The sequence below is a fragment of the Sorex araneus genome, chromosome 1 (genome assembly GCF_027595985.1).
Source record: "Sorex araneus isolate mSorAra2 chromosome 1, mSorAra2.pri, whole genome shotgun sequence".
NCBI classification, from domain to species: domain Eukaryota; kingdom Metazoa; phylum Chordata; class Mammalia; order Eulipotyphla; family Soricidae; genus Sorex; species Sorex araneus.
Window position 1 is genome coordinate 366,457,547 of NC_073302.1, and position 19,734 is coordinate 366,477,280.

The following is a 19,734-nucleotide window of genomic DNA, read 5'->3' on the forward strand; positions in this document are numbered from 1 at the left end:
GACTGTGGTATATGGTCCTTCTAATGTGTTGTTGAATTAGGCTTGCTAGTCTTCTGTTGACAATTTTTACATCTATATTTACAAGGGACATTCACCTGTAGTATTATTGTATCCTTGTCTGGCTTTGATATCAGGGTAATTGTGTCCTCATAAAATGAGTTTGGGAGAATTTCCTCATCTTCAATCTTTTGGAAGAGTCTGAGACATCTTAATGTCAATACTTTAAGGTTTCTAGAAACATTCACCAGTGAAACCTGGGCATTTTTTGGTGAGGGAGAGGGATCAGCCAGATCTTAATAAATCTCCTTGCTATTTTTTTGTATTAAGATTTGGTAGGTCACATATCTCTGGGATTTTGTCCCTTTCTGCAATGTCTAATTTACTAGCATACAGTTGTTCACAGGAGCCTCATATACTCCTTTGCATTTCTGTCGCATCAGGCATAATGTCTCCTCTCTCACCTATCATTTTCTTTACTGTGTTTTCTCTTTTGATTAGTCTAGCTCAGTATTTTCTACAGTAGGTGATATCACGCCCCTAGCATCACTGGAATGAAGGGCAGATTGTAACATTATGTGCAATTAGAGGGTGCTTTGCTTGCTTAGAGGTAGGTTTTTTCCATTGTTGAATTACTAGAGCTGCAGAAAATATGAAATACATGTAGATAAAGGAAATCATCAAAGATAACAAGTCAGGGATTGAGAGATGGTACAGCCGGTAGGGTGGTTTGCCTTGCACGCAGCTAACCCGGGTTTGATTCCCGGCACCCTATATGGTCTCCTGAGCACTGCTTGGAATAATTCTTGAGTGCAAAGCCAGGAGTAACCCGTGAGTAGGGCAGAGTGAGACACCCTCAAAACAAACAAACAAAAAAGGTTGCAAGTCAGCAGCAAATATATGAGGCTACAAATCCCACTGTCAGCGAGCACAACCACTTTAAGCATCTCTGCCTAGGTGCTACTTTGTGTTGTTAGGTCACAAACCACCTGAGAGCTGATAGCTGACGCAGTGTTAACTATGGCATAAGAGCCCATGGCAGGAGTTACCATGCTTGCTTTGCACTGAATACACACCACCACCACCACCACCACCACCAGAGGTCGCTCCTGAGCACAGTATCAAGAGTAGCTCCCAGACATTGCTCTGCGGTTGGTCCAGTATTGTAGAGAGCAGCCCCTGGGGCCGTGAATACAGTTTGGGTGTCACTGGTATACAGGCTGGCAAAGATAATGACCCACTCGGGCCCGTGGCAACAGTCTTCCCCGGAACAGCTACAGAGCTGGGGAGAGGCGCAGGGACTAAGAAATGGACCCCCAAACACTAACCACCGTGCCCACCGTGCCTATGTCTTTCGCTCGTGCCAGAAAGCCACCGCCTAACTGAGCAGCCGGCACGCTCGTGGCAGATGCGTAACAGAGGGGTGGGAGTGGGAGTGGGGGTCTCCTCCCTAGGCAGCCGCCTTCTGTGTTCCTGCAGGCCCAGCTCTGGCTTCTCCAAAACGTAACTTCCCGCTTTGCTCGGAGGCCAGCACAGAAATTCGTGTCCTGCACGGGGTGCAGACACGTGTGGTTCACGTCGGTTCCATGATAGGTAACCGAAGTGGGAATCTACCACCGGCTAGTTTGTTTATCGGGCCCGCGCCCCCACCTAAAGAGTGGAAGGGCAAGGGTGGTGCGGCCTTCCCCTGCCGCCAGCGTCTGCCCCTCAAGCAGCCCAGGTCCGACACTCTGGCTGCGCCCAGTCCACCGGGAGGGACTCCCGGGCTCAGCAGCCCAGGCCCCAGGCCAGCCAATGCCCATCGCCCATTGGCGGGTTGTAGATAGATGGGCAGCCATCGATAGGCTGGCGGCCTCGATGGGCGGGCCGCACGGTAGGCGGGCGGCCCGAATGTAGGCGGGGCCACGGGAAGGGGGCGGGGGCAGCGCCTGGTCCAACCCCTTCCTCCTCCCACCGGTTGTAGCCTCCCAAGTCCTCACTTTCTGCCCTAGGCTGATGCCTGGTGACCGTGGGTTTCCCGACCTGGCTGCCCCGCCAAGTTTCTAGGCTCAGCCAGGGCGTGCCCTCGGCTGGGGGGGCCGCGCAGGGATGGATGTGTTACCTAGTGCTTGGGTCACGGTCGCCGTCACAGGCACCTGGAACCCCGCCCTGGCGCGTCCGAGTCTCTGTCCCTCCTTTGCTCACCCGCACCTGCCAGCAAGCTCCCCGGGCCGCAGGTGCGGACGGCGGCGGGATCGCAGGCCCCGCCAGGCCCACCAGCTGGGGGAGGACAAGGGGCGCTGCGGTCAGTGCCGCCGCCGGGCTGATGTCCCAGGTGCGTCCGGGTCGGGGGTCCCAGCAGCGTGGGGGATTCTCGGCCTCGAGGGGCGGGGCAGCTCATGCTGTACCCCCCATTCTCCGCCTTTCCGCCTCTCGCTCCAAGTCTGAGTTTGGACTCCCCTCGGACGTCCCACCAGAACCCTCCTGTAGGACCCCCGACCCTAGAGTTGTTGATTCTGGTGGATGATGAAGTTCCCTCTGCCTGTCTGAAAGATCCTGGAGGAGGGAGGTAGGGAGCTAGCTGGGGGGAACGGGGGCGGAGACCTGCGCAACAGAATATTCTAGATTATTCTAGATTTATGGCAATATGGAATATTCTAGAACATTTGTGGTAAAAATTAAGGTAAGAATCGTAATAGAGGGAGGGGAAATGCTCTGAGTTTAGGCAATGCAAGCCCACCCAGTCCCACATTGCCCCAGCACCTTCCCCCCACCGAGTACCCAACAACTCTGAGCGTGGGCCCATAACTTTTTTTTTTAAAGAATTGACTTTACATCAGTAATTGGAGGCGAAGCCCTTTTGTATGAACCTAACAGAGTGTTCAGACTCCACTGCCGAAGCTCTCCCATTATGTGGATTCAGTTCAACTGAAATGTATTGTTACCTAAACTTATTCAGTTGCCATTGGTCATTGAAACCATTGATCATTGATGCTGGCATCTAAGGATCCATAAGTGGGCACTGGGTAAGGGCTGGATGCCCTGATTTTGAGGGGGAGCGGGGAGCATCCCCAACATTGCTTAAGGCTCACTCCTGGTTCCGTTACTCAGCAATTACTCCTGGCGGTGCTGGGTGGGTACTGTATGGGATTCTAGAGTCGTACCCGGGTTGGCTGTGTGCAAGGCAAGCGCCCTACCCGCTGTACTACCGCTTCGACCCCAAGCCCCTGATTTCTGTGCAGTGTTGAGCGATTTAGTGAAATACGAAGCATACTTCCTCTCCGCCGGCATGCTAATGACCTCGGCGGGAGCCTGGTCTCCAGCCCGCGACCTGTCGTGTGCTGTCGTTTGCAGAGTGTGCCGTTTTAGCCGAGAAGCATGGAGGTGATCCACAGGAGACCGCACTGCTGCAGGGAGCTGGAGGGAGCCGATGCGTTGTCCAACAGCTTTTACTCGAATCAAGTGCACACCCCTTACCAAACAACTACTCGCCCAACCGCATGCCACGACAGGTAAAGCACAAACTCAACAAGGCAGCGGGGCGGGTGGGGGGAGGGGACGGGGGGGGCGGCGCAGGGATGTCGGGGGGAGCGGGGGGGGGGGGTGAGAGACTCAGTGGTGTCTTTTGTGCGAGAGAAGGAATGAAGCGTAGGATTCTGGGCCCTTCTATTTGGCCCATGATAGAAAAGGAGTGGCCTGACAGCGAATGGGGCTCCAGGAGTTAGCCCTGTGCCCTGCCTAGTCCCCAGCGTGCGTGATCCTCTGCTTCCCTCTCTCTCCCCCTCCCCATGCCACCACTGGATGCCCAGCCCAGCACAGACCCTACAGCCCCCATGAGTGCTGGCTTGGGAGTGCACAAACCAAATCAATAAAAAGAAAGCATTCACATGTGAAGAAGGTGTAGAGAAGTAAATATGCATCCGTGTTAGCACAAACATTTGATATGTGCTTATTCTTTTCATCCTTATAGTATCCAATGAGATTGGCTTTTTTTACCCCCATTTTACATATAAAGGCACAGGTTCAAAATGTCAGTTTTTTTGTTTGTTTTTCACTTCAAACACATTTTTGGAGGGGTGGGAGTTCAGCCCCACCTGGCAGCGTTGGTAAGCATCACTTTTTGGGTGGGGAGCATGCATTGCCAGAGATCAAACCCAGGGTTCCCACAGGCAAAGCCTGTGTTCCAGCCCTTTGAATTGTGTCCTCAGCTCTATGCGGATCATTTGGAGAAAAAGATTCCCAAAATAACAGACAGTGGGGAAAAAAATAGCTGTATGGTTTTCTTTTGTTTTTTTGTGTTTTAATTTCTCTTGGTCAAATCTCTCATTTAGCAGATGGTCCCCTCGCACTGCCAGAAATAATCCATGAGCATAGACCTAGGAATAGCTCCTGAGCACCACCGGATGTGACCCAGCCACACCCCCAAGTTAATAAATCATACAGGAATTACCTAGCTTTGAGCTCTCTCTGTCTCTCTCTCTCTGTTTCCTCTCTCTTTCTCTCATTTTTGGTTTTGGGGCCACAGCCAGTGGTGCTCAGGAATCACTCCTGATGCAGCTTAAAGGACCATGTGCCAGGGATTGAACCCTGGTGGGCTGCATGCAAGGCAAGCATCTTAACCACTGTGCTCTCACACTAGCTTCAGTTTCAGCCCTTCTAAAATGGGGCATCCTACCCATACAATCACTGTTTTTATATGATCCTGATTTTTTGTTTGTTTTGTTTTGTTTTTGTTTCTGGGCTACACCCCATGATGCTCAGGGGTTATTCCTGGCTGTGTACTCAGGAATTACTCCTGGCAGTGCTTAGGGAACCATAGTCATTCCAGGGATCAAATCCAGGTTGGCTGCATGCAAGGCAAGAGCCCTACCAGCTATATTGTCTCTCTAGCCCCAACATGATCTTGATTTTAAAAGTTCTTTAGCTAATAGTCTATATTTGTTATTGCATCTAGGTTTTCCCTGTCTTAATCAGACAGTTCTTGTAAATATACTGCTTATATGGGAAAAGATAAAATTCTCCCTACAACCACATATAATACATGTGTTCCTTATAAATAATTTAGAAATCTTGGATAGCCATAAAGAAAACAAACTGTTTACCAACAGAAAAATTAAAGCACGAGGGGGAAAAAAAAACCTCTATACATCCTTTATCCAGAAATAGTAACCACTGTTAACAACTCAATATATGTGCTCTCCATTTTTTTTAATTTAAAGATCATACCTAGCACATTTTTAACTGCTACCTTCATTTCATAGGGTAAAAAATTGTGTATTTCTCTGGTAAAGATCACATCTCATTTCTATTTTCACCTCATCTTACTACTTCCTGTTCACCTTCTGTTACCACATTCCCCAACATGCCTGTCAGCCCTAAATCCTGACTCTGCCCCAAATGTCACTACATTACTTGCAGCTTCCCTTGACTCCAAGGAAACCATTGTCTTGGCTTGCACACAGCCAGTTTGGGTTCAGTCCCCAGCACCCATAAGTCCCCAGAGCCTGCCAGGAGTGATCCCTGAGTGCAGAGCCAGGAGTTAAGCCCTGAGCACTGCCAGGTATGACCTAAAACAAAACAAAACAAACAAACAAACAAATAAGCAAAAATAACATAATGTCTGGACAGTGATTTCAATAGCTAAGTAAACATTTCCTTGCATCAGCCTATGTTTTTTCTTTCCAGAAGAGAAAACACAGGCTCACAGCATTGTGACCCAACCCTGGCCTACAGAGTACATCGAAATCACATGAGCACTTTCTAAAATTAGAGTTCCAACCTCTACTTTTTATACCTCCTGGTTCATGAGATCTGAGTAGGCCAGAAAAAAATCTTCCCTTTTCAGAACGCTTTCAGCTTATTTTAAGAATCATTAGGCTAACAGAAAACCAGTATTATAGTTCCAGCTTATGCACTTAATGAGGGCAAGTTAATCTATTTCAGCTACTTTCTTTACTGGTATGTTTTTAAGCACTTTACAGGTAGCCAGTGTTTTATATATACTCTGACTTAATTTTCTCTAAAATTATCAATAAGCTGATGGTATTCTTTCTTACTTCTTCCACTGAAAATTTAAAAATCAGAGGCATAACTGTTCACTCATGCCTTTTTCTTTTTTCCATTCAACGGACATCTTAACTCAGCAAATTCTCTAACTCAATCTTTTTTACATATGTGACTTGGCACTGGCACCCTAACTTAAATCTACCGCTAGCTCATTAGGCAAATAGAGTAATTAAGAATGTGTTTTGAGGGGGCAGAGCAATTGTATAATGGGTAGAATGTTTGCCTTGCATGAGGTAAACCCATGTTCGATACTCGGCATCCATACGGTCCCATGAGCACCGCCAGGAGTAATTCCTGAGTGCAGAGTCAGGAGTAACCCCTGACCATCACCAGGTGTGATCCAAAAAAGCCAAAAAAAGAAGGAGGGAGGGAAGGAAGGAAGGAAGGAAGGAAGGAAGGAAGGAAGGAAGGAAGGAAGGAAGGAAGGAAGAGAGAGAGAGAAAGAAAGAAAGAAAGAAAGAAAGAAAGAAAGAAAGAAAGAAAGAAAGAAAGAAAGAAAGAAAGAAAGAAAGAAAGAAAGAAAGAAAGAAAGAAAGAAAGAGAGAGAAAGAGAGAAAGAAAGAGAGAAAGAGAGAAAGAAAGAAAGAAAGAAAGAAAGAAAGAGAGAGAGAGAGAGAAAGAAAGAAAGAAAGAAAGAAAGAAAGAAAGAAAGAAAGAAAGAAAGAAAGAAAGAAAGAAAGAAAGAAAGAAAGAAAGAAAGAAAGAAAGAAAGAAAGAAAGAAAGAAAGAAAGAAAGAAAGGAAGAAGAAAGAGAGAGAAAGAGAGAAAGGAAAAGAAAGAGTCTTGGGGGCCTGAGAGATAGTACAATGGGTAGGGTACTGGTCTTGCTTGTGGCCAACCTGGGTTCTCCCCAGTGTATGGTCCTTCAAGTACTGCCAGGAGTGATTCCTGAGTGCAGAGCCAGGAATAACCCCTGAACATCTCCAGGTATGGCACCAAAAGCAAACAAACAAAAAGAACATACCTTGAGAAATGCTTAAGATTTATTTCTGAATTCCCTTGCTTTCTAATTCCTGAATTATTATATATGTGATTATACATATATAGATATGTATAATCAAAATATATAAATATACATATTTTTATATTTTATATAAAACATATATAAATATCAAAACTTTGTAAATTGACTTCCAAACCAGAGAGATTGGGTCATTTGTTGGGAATAAACCTTTCTCAAAAGCAAGTTTACACTTAATTTTATGAGGCTACAGGTTGCAATGATAGTAGTTTATTTTTATTTTCTTTGTTCAATGATAATAGTTTATTATTATTTTCTTTGTTATGGAGCCAGACATAATTTATCAGAGAGGTGCCTTTGCCTGGAGGAAACTTAGATTCAATCCCTGGCACTGCACTATTGCCCGCAGCACGTGGAGTGACCCCCGAGCACTAGCTAAGAAGCCCCCCACACTGCCAGGGGGTCGAAAGACAGATCAAGAAAATGAAACACTCAATCCTAATCCTTCAATAGTTATTTTCACTTGTTCCTTCTGTAAAATGTTCCTTTTGATTAACATTGAAACTAAGGGGAGAATGTAACACCCTAAAACTGAAGAGAAATTGACTTACTTTTCTTCGCCTTTTATTTCCAATGGTTTCCTGCAACTTAACTGACTTTAGATAGATGACAGCCCAAGCAATGGATTAATATTCTGCACAGACTCATCTTCCTGGAACGGTGTAATCTATAGGGGGTTAGATGTGGAGAAATGGACTCATCTAATTTATACATAACTCTTAAAAATGTAGCTATCAAGGCTCACGTTGTCATTAATCACATGTGCTCAAATATTTTTCCCTTGCCGTTGCCCTCTGGATTATAGACAGAGCTGATGAAGGGCTTGGAGGTTTAGCTTTTTTGGTTCGGTTTCTGTTTTTTGGGTTTTGCTTTGGCCATGCCCAGCAGTTCTCGTGGGTTATCCCTGGTGGAGCAAGCGCCCTCACCTCTCTACTGGAACCAGTCCAAAGTTCCCAGGTTCTCAGAGGTCTGCAAGCTGGTGTTACCCCCGTTTCTATGACACCCTAAATCAGTAGTCATCCAGATTCTCTGGACCCCTTATGCACTGGCTGACAAACCACTGCAGAGGAACAGTTGGCAAACAGGCTTTCTCGACTCTGACCATGTAGGGTAAAGTTGCCAGAGACCACAGATAGGAGTGGCCGTGGCACCAACACATTGCTTACAAAAGTAGGCAGAGGATGGAATTGAGCCTGCCAACCAGAGTTTGCCACAGCCTTGATAGTGACTTTAGAAGATAAAGATTTGCATTGATAAGACAGGCCTTCGTGTGGACTGGAGCGATAGGACAGCAGGTAGGGCATTTACCTTGCATGTGGCCAACCTGGGTTCAATTCCCAGCATCCCATATGGTTCCCTGAGCACCGCCAGGAGTAATTCCTGAGTGCATGAGCCAGAAGTAACCCCTGTGCATTGCCGGGTGTGACCCAAAAAGTTAAAAAAAAAAAAAAAAAAAAAAAAAGAAAGACAGGCCTGCATGTTCACTCTCCCTCCCATTCAGCAGCGATTTATTAGGGACCATGGGAAGGGGCCCAGCGCTGGACGGTTCGAAGAAAGCAGCTGCCGGGTGTTACTCTGAGAGCTCCTTGCCCCGCTTCTGTGTCCCCCTGGCTCAGTGGGATCCAGAAAGGATTATCCTATTTTCCCCTCTGGCTTGACCTCTCGCCACACACAGTTCTTCTCCACCGTACCTCAAATCCTAAATTCTGTATCAGTTCCACCACCTAGATCAGAACTTCAACTCGATGTTCTCAGTCCTTAAACTCTAAATATGTGCCACTCAGTCTTTAGTATGCCTCCTAGAACTCCAGAACCTTCCTCAAAGTGGATCCACATTCCTAGTCATGACAGACTTTGGGCGCCTACTTCCACCTAGCACTGCCTCTATTCACCAACATGCTGACCACTGAGCCAAGACTCAAACACTCCTGGCAGGCCTGAGGCCCTGAGTTTACCTGGTACCATCAAAATAACAAAAAAAAAAAATAGTGCATGATACTTAACAATGCTTCTCATAGTGTATTTTGATTTGATTTTTTTTTTTTTTTTTTTTTTTTTTTTTTTTGCTTTTTGGGTCACACCCGGCGATGCACACGGGTTACTCCCAGCTCTCCACTCAGGAATTACTCTTGGTGGTGTTCAGGGGACCATATGAGATTCTGGGAATCGAACCCAGGTCAGCGCTTGCAAGGCAAATGCCCTACCCGCTATGCTATCACTCCAGCCCCATCATATGATGTGTATTTAGAGCATGTGTGAACTTCCACCAATCAGTTCAGTGAAGAATCACATCAGACCAGACCAACACAAAACTTAGTCTTCCCTAACTTTAGAATTCCTAAAAGTTTGGTAACTAGTCAGTGACTAGGGTTTGTCTCAGTAGCTTTTCTTTAATTTTTTTTTAATTTAATTGAATCACTGTGTGATACACAGTGACAAAGTTATTCATGATTGGGTTTCAATCACACAATGTTCCAACACCTGTCCCTTCACCAGTGTACATTTCCCAATGTCCCCAGTTTCCCTCCCCATTCACTCTGCCCCTGCCTGCTCCTCCCTCCTCTCTCTCTCTCTCTCTCTCTCTCTCTCTCTCTCTCTCTCTCTCTCTCTCTGTCTCTCTCTCTCTCTCTCTCTCTCTCTCTTAGGCACTGTTCTGACAGGGTATCATGCATATCATTTTACCTCCTTTCAGCACTCAGTTCTGTCCTGAGTGATCATTTCCAACTATCATTGGATTGTATTCATTTGCAAGATAGAATATTTTTTTTAACTATGAGAATAACCAAAGACAGTAAAAACAATCTCGGGAGGAATCTTGTGGAATCATGATATAAGTTGAGTTCTAAAGGACAAGTAGGAATGTAGGTGGGAAGGGGAATATTCCTACCACAAGGACTGCTGGTCCAAGGTAGGAAGCTTGTCTCACTGACCTTTCATCTAATGCAGCCCAGCCTCCCCCTCCATGCTGCCTTCTCTCCTTCCTCTCTCCACCTCCATGCTGCCTTCTCTCCTTCCTCTCTCCCCCTCCATGCTGCCTTCTCTCTCCCTCCTCTCTCCCCACCATGCTGCCTTTTCTCTCCTTCCTGTCTCCCCACCATGCTGCCTTCTCTCCTTCCTCTATCTCTTTCCCCTTTTCTCTCAACTTCATCTCGCACAAACAAATCCGTAGCCTCTTGATCTCAACATCCATGCCTGCTGCCTCAGTGGCCTAAACAAATGGCCTAATATTGTACCAAACAAAATATTCTTGTATCCTAAAAAGGATGCTGGAACCAGCACTGTCAGGAATTTTTAGTTCCCTAACCTCAGTGAGAGGCTTTTCATGGCATTTCCCCTGCCAAGAATATTCCCTCTTCCTACTCGTCCTTTAGAATTCAGCTTGGACCATGATTCCCCCAGACTCCTCTCTCCAAAAAGGAATCTTACGGGGCCTGTAAGGGGTTGGCATCTACCTGCAATGAATCCCCTAAACCCCAAACAGGCAGACAGGCACAGCTGTGTGAGGATGGAGTAAATGAACTCATTTCTGAGGCACCTTTACCACGAGTGAACAGCCCCTGGGGCGGTTGTCTTGCACGCGGCCAACCCGGGTTCGATTCCCAGCATCCCTGAGCATCACCAGGAGTAATTCCTGAGTGCAGAGCCAGGAGTAATGCCTGTGCATTGCCGAGTGTGAATCAAAAAGAAAAAAAAAATAAAAATAAAAAATACAGTTTCCCTCTGATTCCTCATCTGGATGATTGCTGATTGCTGGATGCTTCACCTGCAAAGTCCCTGAAACAAAGTCTTACAGTGGACACTGTCCTTTGGACAGAGGGACGCCCTCCAGTCTCTCAGCTCCCTCCTGGCAGGGCCCCAGTCTCCCCTTCTAACTCGTGAACGGACACGTGCTTCTGGAAACACTCAGCCACACTCAGGAGCTGCTCCCAGCTTAGGCGGGGTCACTCCTGGTGGCAGGGGGCAGGAGGGGGGGGAGGCAGACCATGCAAGGCCAGGGGTCAAGCCCAGATCTGCCACCTGGAAGGCATAGGCTCCAGCACTGGGGTCTGCTCTCTGGCCCCAACATATACTTCCTTTTTAGAAGGTGGATTTTTTTTAAGCATATTTTATAGCTTTAATTTTTTTTTGATGTTTTAATGGCAGTCAGCAGAGCCTGGCAAGCTCCCTGTGGTGTATTCGATATGCCAAATACAGTAACAACAAGTCTCACAATGGAGACGTTACTGGCACCCGCTCGAGCAAATCGATGAACCACGTGAGGACAGTGCTGCAGTGCTAATTGCGGCATCACAGTTTGCAGTAGTATTGAAGTCATTACTGAAGCTTCAGGGCCCTACGCGAATCCCTCCAGCAGTGTCTCAGGATCCCCTCTGCCTTGCCCAGGCCCCCTTCTCCTCCACGCTCCCCTCTCAGCTCCCAGTTCCGTTTATTTTGTCTCAGGATCTGTTTTCATTTGGGCTTTGTTTTGTCTCCTCCAGGAAAATGAGCAGGTCAAATAGACTGCAAGTTCTGTGAGGGAATTCCACCCACGGCCCCACTAGAGACCTGAGATGAGGGAAGGAAAGCCCTCCGCGGGGCGGTGTGGGCAAAGGGTTTCCCTGCAGGAATCCTTCTAGAAGCAAAACCCTGCGGTCCGCTGCTACAGGAATGGAACTAGAGAGCATCGTGCTGAAGGAAGCCAGTTGCAGGGAGAGGGACAGACACAGTGATCTCTCACACCTGTCGAATATAAGGAAACATAGAAGGGAATAAAAAATGACCACTGGTAACCCCGAGAGCCAGCCTGCAGAACTGAGCTCACCAGAGGGCTGGAGGGAGGGGCTGGTGGCGGAGGGACAGTTGCCACTCTGGCACAGCTATGATGCTGGAACATCATGCGCCTGAAACAGAGCCCGCCTTAGTATCGGTATTGTGAACCATGGTGCCTTCATTAACAAATGGAGGAAAAAGGAAAAAGAATCCCCTGGTTAACAGACTGAACAGTTTTGTAACTGTGTCTCTCACTGTGATTCAATTAAAAATAAAATCTTTTTAAAAGCTGGGAATCTCAGGGCCAGAATGATAGCACAGTGGGTAGGGTCTTTGCCTTGTACCTGGCCAACCCGGGTTCAATCCCAGCATCCCATATGGGCCCCCGACCACCACCAGGAGTAATTCCTGAGTGCAGAGCCAAGAGTAACCCCTGTGCATCACCGGGTGTGACCAAAAAAAAAAAAAAAAAAAAGACTGGGACCTCATAAAAAAATGCAGAATCTCAGGCTCTACCCTATATTTTCTGAAATAAGGCCTTCAAGGTTGGACTTCGCAGTCCATGTTTAAAGAAATAAAAACCAGGGGCTGGAGCTATAGCACAGTGGGTAGGGCGCTTGCCTTGTACGCGGCCAACCCGGGTTCAATTCCCAGCATCCTGTATGGTCCCCTGAGCACCACTAGGGGTAATCCTGTGTGCAGAGCCAGGAGTAACCCCTGTGAATTGCCGGGTGTGACCCAAAAAGAAAAAAAAAAAAAGAAATCAGATTATAGGGGCCTGGAGTATGTGCTTTGTTTGCAGAAGGCCCTAGCTTGGCCCCAAGCACCAGTGGGAAGGGCTCTGGGCACTGAGCTTGGAATCTCCCCTGCAGCACCCAGTGTGCCAAAACAGTGGGCCCAGTTTTCTGGGCCCAACACCCCGAATCTCCGATTTCTGCGTCTGATGTGGAGCTTGAGAATTTATATTCCCAATGTTCTGCCTCCTCTTCTCCCTTCCTGTTCGTGATGATGGTGCTGTGACCTGCTCTCATACACCCACAGCCGTGTGCTCACACGTGTGAGGCCGTGCGCTTACAGGAAGCTACACATCTGGCTGCAGTGCTGGCGCCTGAACGCTGCCACGCTGTTTGCCAGAACCTGCACCCCAGACCTCCGTGCTTGCTCGAAGCTCTCTGAGCTGCTGGTACTCACTGGGGGGCGGGCGGTGGGGTGGGGTGGGGTGGGGGAGGGTGTCACACGTGCTGGCCGTGGCACTCACGCCTCTGTCTCATGCTCACCAAGGGTGTCCCCTTTGGGCGGCACTTACACACACTTGGCAGTGGTGCAGCCTGAAATGGTGTGGAGCACTGGGGATCACCAACAGCAGGATGAAGCTCAGAGCAGGTGGGAAGCCAGTGACTCGAACTCGCAACCACATGCAGGCAGGGCAAGCAGTTTAAGCCACGGTGCCTTTCCTCCAGGCCCAGGGAACTTCTGTCTCTCACAAACTCTTAGGGGAAGGTGATGCTTCTCCCTGTGGTCCATACTTTGAGAACCACTGGTAGGGCATCTGTAGGTGGACACTGGAGCAAGTGCTTCTGTTTGGGGGAGCAGGGCTTCCCGAGCAGAGCTAGAGCCAGTCCCAGTGATACCTGTGATACCTTTAAAGGTCCATCCTTTCAAGCTAGGGCCCTGCAAAGTGGTGCTGGTCAGGCCCAAAACAAGCGCGGCTTTCCCCTGTCCCTCCCCTTGTTGTTATGGCAAAAAACAGTCTGTGGGGCCAGTTGGACTCGCACAAGGCCCACGCCTGGGTCACTCCTGAGCACAGAGCCAGATACAGTCCCTGAGCACTGCCCGGTGGGACCCCAACTTCCCCTGCCCTCAAGTTGTTAACAAGTAAGCACATATCCTACAACTGAGAAAAGAAGCCATCCCAAGTCCTCAGACATTTAACTGCATTTCTCCGGCAGGTTGATGATACCTAAGTAAGTCGCCTGGTAGCTCTCAGAATTCACCCAGCCCTGAGAGTGTAAAGCTAAAAATAATTCCGGAGACATTTCAGTTGCTTAACAGGCTGCTGTAATGCAACACCACAGACTGGGCAGCCGAGCAGTCACACTGATTTCTCAGGGCTCTGGAGGCTGGAGGCCCACTGATGCTGGCCCAAGCGGGGCTGAGTTTGAGTGAGAGCCCTGTCCCTGGGTTCTTGTCTAATGGGGTTCTTTGCTGAGTGCGCTCATCCTAACACCTACTAGAGGCCCGTCTTGTTTATTTTTTGTTCTGGGACGGTGGTAAGGGGAATTCCAGGAGGGACAACTGGCAGTGCTCAGAGATCACTCCTGTTGGTGCTCAGGGGACCATCTGGAGGGCTAGGGATGGAACTGAGGCCAGCCACGTGCAGGATAGACATCTTACCTTATCCCTATACTGTATCTCCAGTCTCAAGGTACCACCTTTTTTGTTTGCTTGGTTTGGGGGCCACACCCAGCAATGTTCAGTGGTTACTCCTGACTTACACTGAGGAATTACTCCTGGTAGTACTCAGAGGACCATCTGGGATGCCGGGGATTGAACTGGGGTCAGCTACATGCAAGGTGAATGGCCTGCCCACTGTACTATCTCTCCGGCTCCTGGTCCCACCTTCTTATCCCATCACTTTGGGCTTTAGAATTTCAACAGCCAGACCACAGCATTGTGTGCCAGAGCTCTTTCAAAGGCCTCGCTTTCTCCCCACAGGTATCAGGAGCTAAGGGACTTGCACCATCGATGTAAACACCCGTGGGGTAATGAAAAGGAATATGGTAGGCTAATACCCATTTCACTCCCTGAAGACCGCAAGTCAAAATATATCCCCCACTATATCAAGGGACACCAGCATTTTGGATACGGCGGGGACAACTGGCAAAGGTAAGCCCGCTCTCTGCTCCCACAGGGACATCTGTCTCCTTCCCTTCTTCATCTCAATTGTGAGTTCTTTGTTAACTTAAATCCACCTTCAAACTCACTCTACTATCTGTGAAAAAGACACAGATGGAAGAACTAATTATATGATCTCTAATTGCAAAAATAGTTTAAAAACCTTTGTATATGGATGTCTCTGCTATCCTTGGAGATGCTTGAGTATTGTGATCAGAAATTCTGATTAATTTAATTCCCTTGCTAATCTAATCTTGCTGTCAGAAACAAAGTGGGAATATTCCTGAGAGAGATTAAATTTAAAAAATGCTTTTCCTTGAGCAATTAGCTAGACTAATTTGTACAGATGTTTTTGATTTGAGGAACTTTTTGATTTCTAATTTGTTCATCCATCTCATTGACTCTACTGGGCATTGTTTTCAAGTATTAAAATATTTCTGTAATCGTTTCTGAAATCTTCAAGTCACTCAGCAACTTTATCAAACACACAAGCTAAAACTGAAGAGAAAGAAAAAGTCTGAGTGGCAAATTAACAAGTTATTAACAATTATGAAATGTACCCAAAGCACAATCCCACTAGTCTTCACACAGAACCTACCCAGTCCTGACTTAGTTACCTAGTTTACTAACAATCCCGCTAATTAGATTTTAGTTCGGAGCAATTAAAAGAATGAAATTAGGTTAGAGAGGGCTCAACTAGAGTGAGAAAGGCAATAATGGGAACATTATTATATAATGCCTGTTATAACTGAAGTGTCAGTAAATAAAGTATCAGTCCAGTTGGAAAGATGCAAAGATTGACAGGTTAAAGATAATGAAGACCACAAGTCCATTCATTGATTTAACAGATTTTTAAGCCCATGCTTTTGTCAATCTTTCATTCAAATATAATAAGATTTGTAACATATTTGTAAAGTGGACGTTGTCATTTCTACTTTTATAATAGAGACCCAAAACTTTTGGTACTTTTCCTGGTGTCAGTTATAAAGTTGTGGAAGAGGGATTTGAATTCAAGCTTATTGGCTCCAAATTCCATGTACTTTTTATCTGTACGCTCATTCAGTTACTCCAGCCATTTATTTATCCCTTCAGTCATTCGAGCATAGCAATCCTTATTCTAGAACTAGGGGTATGGCTCCTTACACAGCTGACAGCTATTGGCCCAAAATGTACATATTAAAACAATGCACAATATTCTAAAAGAATTAGAAGTATACTCAATTTCAGTGTATAGAAACAAAAGCCAAAATCTAGCTCCCTTTTGGTGGGGGGAGGGGAAGTCCCAAGGGCTGCTCAAGGGCTACTCCTGGGTCAGTGCTCAGAGGGTGCACTGGCAGAGCTGGCAGACTGTCTCAGTATCAGGGATCAAACTTGGGCCCCCCATATGCAAAGCCTGCCTCCAGCCCTTTCAACCATCTCCCCGGGAGACTCGTCACGATTCTGTCATCAAACCTCAAGTGCTGACTCTATGACTGACGAGCATGGACATCAGAAACCAGCCGGTAGCTTCTTGGACCACAGAGCAAATAGACAATGTATTACGGTAGGAAGTGTTTCAACTTCCTGCTTACAGTGGGAGGTTTAGGTCTTACAACCCTCCACCAACCCAGTGCACCAAGCATTCCAAACTTCATTAAGTCCCTTCTTTCACTGTATTTGTCTCTGTCCTACTGAGTTTTTCATGGCTGGAGTATTCACGAGACTTTAACTGCCAGGTTATCTGATGGATTGGAGCACCTTTTGAGGAAAAAAAAACAGTGAAAACTGCATCTGCTTCTGTTAATGAAGTTTTAAAGGCTGTAGCAGTTGTTTGTTGGGAAATGTGGACAGGAGGGAAAGTAGTAGCGAAGAAGCATCTACCGAAGCACCAGGACGTGGCGTGTCCCCTTGGGGCCAGTGAGGAAAGCTCATTACCGTGTTCTTCCTTCTCACCTCTGTGCTCAGGGATGACTCCTCCAGGGAACCATCAGGGGTGCCAGGGATCAAACCCAGGACTATCCATACAGTACCCGCTGTGCTGTAGCTCCAGCCTCTGTTTTTACTTTAAAACAACAGGAGGGAAGGCCCTCGTCTCGAATGCAGCTGCTTTGGCCAAGCCTGGTTCAATCCCCAGCACCGCCCTGGTCCCCTGAGCACCACCAGGCATCATTCCTGAGAACAGATTCAGGAATAGCCCCTGAGCACTGTATGGAGAGCCCAAAACCCCGCATCCCTCCCCCCAAAAGAAGCTTCTCTTAGGAGTGGGGAGCTAGTTTAAAGCACTAGAGCACATGCCTGTCATGCAGCACCAGGTACAGAGCTAGAACCGTCAGAACCACGGAGGACACATACAGACTTTCCCTACCTCCCTGGGATAAATTATTTATTTTCTTCTAATAGTTGTTTTCTCATTTCTTTAGACCGTTCATCTATTTGAGATCATCTTTGTAAACGTATGAGTAGAAATTTATTTCTTTCAAAATGACTTTTTTTTTTCTGCATTACTGAAAATTATTTTCTCCTGAGTTAAAATGCCACCATTCCAGGGCTGCTGGTAGAGCATTGGCCTTGCATGGGGTTGCCACAGGTTCAACTCCTGGCATCCCATATGGTTCCCCGATCACTGCCAGGAGTAATTCCTAAGTGCATAGCCAGGAGTAACCCCTGAGCACCACCAGGTGTGGCCCAAAAAAACAAATAAGAGAGGGGGGGGAAAGCCACCATTCCATATACTAGATTTCCATATATAAACATTTGTATTGGTCTGTCTTTTGCTGTCTTACCATTACACTGTGTTAATTTGAAAAGATGTTCAATTTAATCTTTTCTTTCTTTTCAGAAAGCATCCTCTTGATCAATGCTATTATGTGACAAAGAACAAAAAGAGTGATGCCTTTGAAAATGACTCTTTGTAAGTGTGGGTTTCTTTTCCTTATATGATATTCAATATTTCTTAAATAGAAATGAGTTCTGTGAGACATTAAAAAGTTCCAAAGTGTATGCGTGGGGGGAAAGGGGAGACAGAGAGATAGTGGAGGGGCTTGCCTTGCACAAAATAGACCCAGCTCCGCCCAGGACTGATCTCTGAGCTCAAAACCAGGAGGAAGGAGTAAATTTTAAAAGTCAAATTTATCTGTCAGAAACATCTAAGATAATATGTTGGGGTCGGAGGGACAGTGAGGTGGGGAGAGAACTTGTCTTGCAAAAAAGCCCACAGTTTTTAGATTTCCAGCATCCCATATGGTCCCCTGAACAACGCCAGGGGTGATCCCTGATGCAGGAGTGGCCCAAAAACTAATAAAAAGACTCCAAAATGATAATTTTTAGGGAAACAAGTTTTCCATTTTGGGCTGGAGCGATAGTACAGTGGGTAGGGTGTTTGCCTTGCATGCAGCCAACCCGGATTTGATTTCCAGCATCCTATATGGTCCCCTGAGCACTGCCAGGGGTAATTCCTGAGTGCAGAGCCAGGAATGACCCCTGTGCATCGCTGGGTGTGACCCAAAAAGGAAAAAAAAAGTTTTCTACTTTTCAACATAGATCATTATAAAATATCAAATATAAAAAACCACTGTAGCACTGTTGTCCCATTGTTCATCGATTTGCTCGAACGGACACCAGTAATGTCTCCATTGTGAGATTTGTTACTGTTTTGGGCATATAGAATATGCCACGGGAAGCTTGCTAGGCTCTGCTGTTTGGGAGGGATACTCTCGGTAGCTTGCCGGGCTCTCCAAGAGGGACGGAGGAATTGAACCTGGGTCGGCCACGTGCAAGGCAAATACCCTACCTTCTGTGCTATCGCTCCAGTCCAATAAAAAAAAATCAAGGAAAACAAAATAGAAAACAAATAAAATAAAACCTACAATTAGTCTGTCAGTTAACTGAGTGATGAAGAAAAAAAAAAGAGAGACGCATAAGACATTTCATCTTGCTCTGATTTCCTGCCTTTGACCTAGTTACTCAGTTTAATAGAAGCTTGACATTTACTAAAAGATTCCCAGGGGCCAGAGCAATAGCACAGCGAATAAGGTGTTTGCCTTGCATGCAGCTGACATGAGTCCGATCCCCGGTATCCCATATGGTCTCCCTGGCACCGCCAGGAGTAATTCCTGAGTGCAGAGCCAGGAATAACCCCTGTGCATCGCTGGGTGTGACCCATAAAGGAAAAAAAAAAGTTTCCCAGAAAAAATTCTCCCAGCAACTTCAAGAGAATTTTTTTTTCTTTTGGGTCACACCTATCAATGCACAGGGCTTACTCCTATTACTCCTAGCTCTACATCAGGAATCACCCCTGGCAGTGCTCAGAGGACCATATGGGATGCTAGGAGTCGAACCTGGGTCGGCCACATGCAAGGCAAACGCCCTACCTGCTGTGCTATCGCTCCAGTCCCTCAAGAGAATTTTAAATCAGAATTTTATCAGTTGAGTGATCTCTTTTTTGGGTAAAGAAATCTTGTTAGTTTATTCTTTAAAGGCTCAGAGTAATTATTTTTCAGTAGATTAAATTTTGAGTTGCTACTTTAAATATTTTTGTATGTGTTAAAATAATAATTTCCAAATAACAATAGGATACTGACCACACTGAAGTAATAATGAAAACATCAATTTTTTATTAATCAGGTCTGTTTATGGTTCAGAGTTTATATGGAGGTTAGCCACAAGAGGGAGCCAAACACATGAAATTGGTTTCCTGGCACTCGCTGTAGCTGGGTTCAGAAATAAATTAGTAAGCCAGGAACTAACTCTGTCCAGGGGTTTCTCAGCATTGGTTATTTCACCTTTCCAAAATTTTAATTAAAAAAAAAGACTTATGTGTTTTCCTCCAATTTGAATAAAATAAATTTTAGGCACAAAATGATTAAGATGAGGCCAGGAGCTTGCTCAGGGTGGCGGCACATACTTTTCCTGCAGGAATCCTGGGTTCAGCCCCCTGAGCACCTCTGGGAGCTGCTCCCCACCTGAGCACGGGTCCGCCCCACAAGAACAGAACAACTGACCAGTGAGGCTGCAGAGCAAGGCTAGTGAAGCGGGGAGGGTGTTTCTTC

General features: G+C 46.6%; 1 protein-coding gene across 1 annotated transcript in view; it reads left to right on the top strand.

Moving 5' to 3' along the window:
* Positions 1-2,216: 2,216 nt before the first annotated feature.
* Positions 2,217-19,734, top strand: part of C1H7orf31 (chromosome 1 C7orf31 homolog) — a 33,710-nt gene continuing 16,192 nt past the window's right edge. Inside the window, exons 1-4 of the mRNA XM_004604068.2 lie at positions 2,217-2,311; positions 3,331-3,488; positions 14,528-14,698; positions 17,526-17,597. Of these exons, the coding sequence (XP_004604125.1) occupies positions 3,355-3,488; positions 14,528-14,698; positions 17,526-17,597 (377 nt within the window). The 5' untranslated portion in view covers positions 2,217-2,311; positions 3,331-3,354. The remainder of the gene's footprint in view (positions 2,312-3,330; positions 3,489-14,527; positions 14,699-17,525; positions 17,598-19,734) is intronic.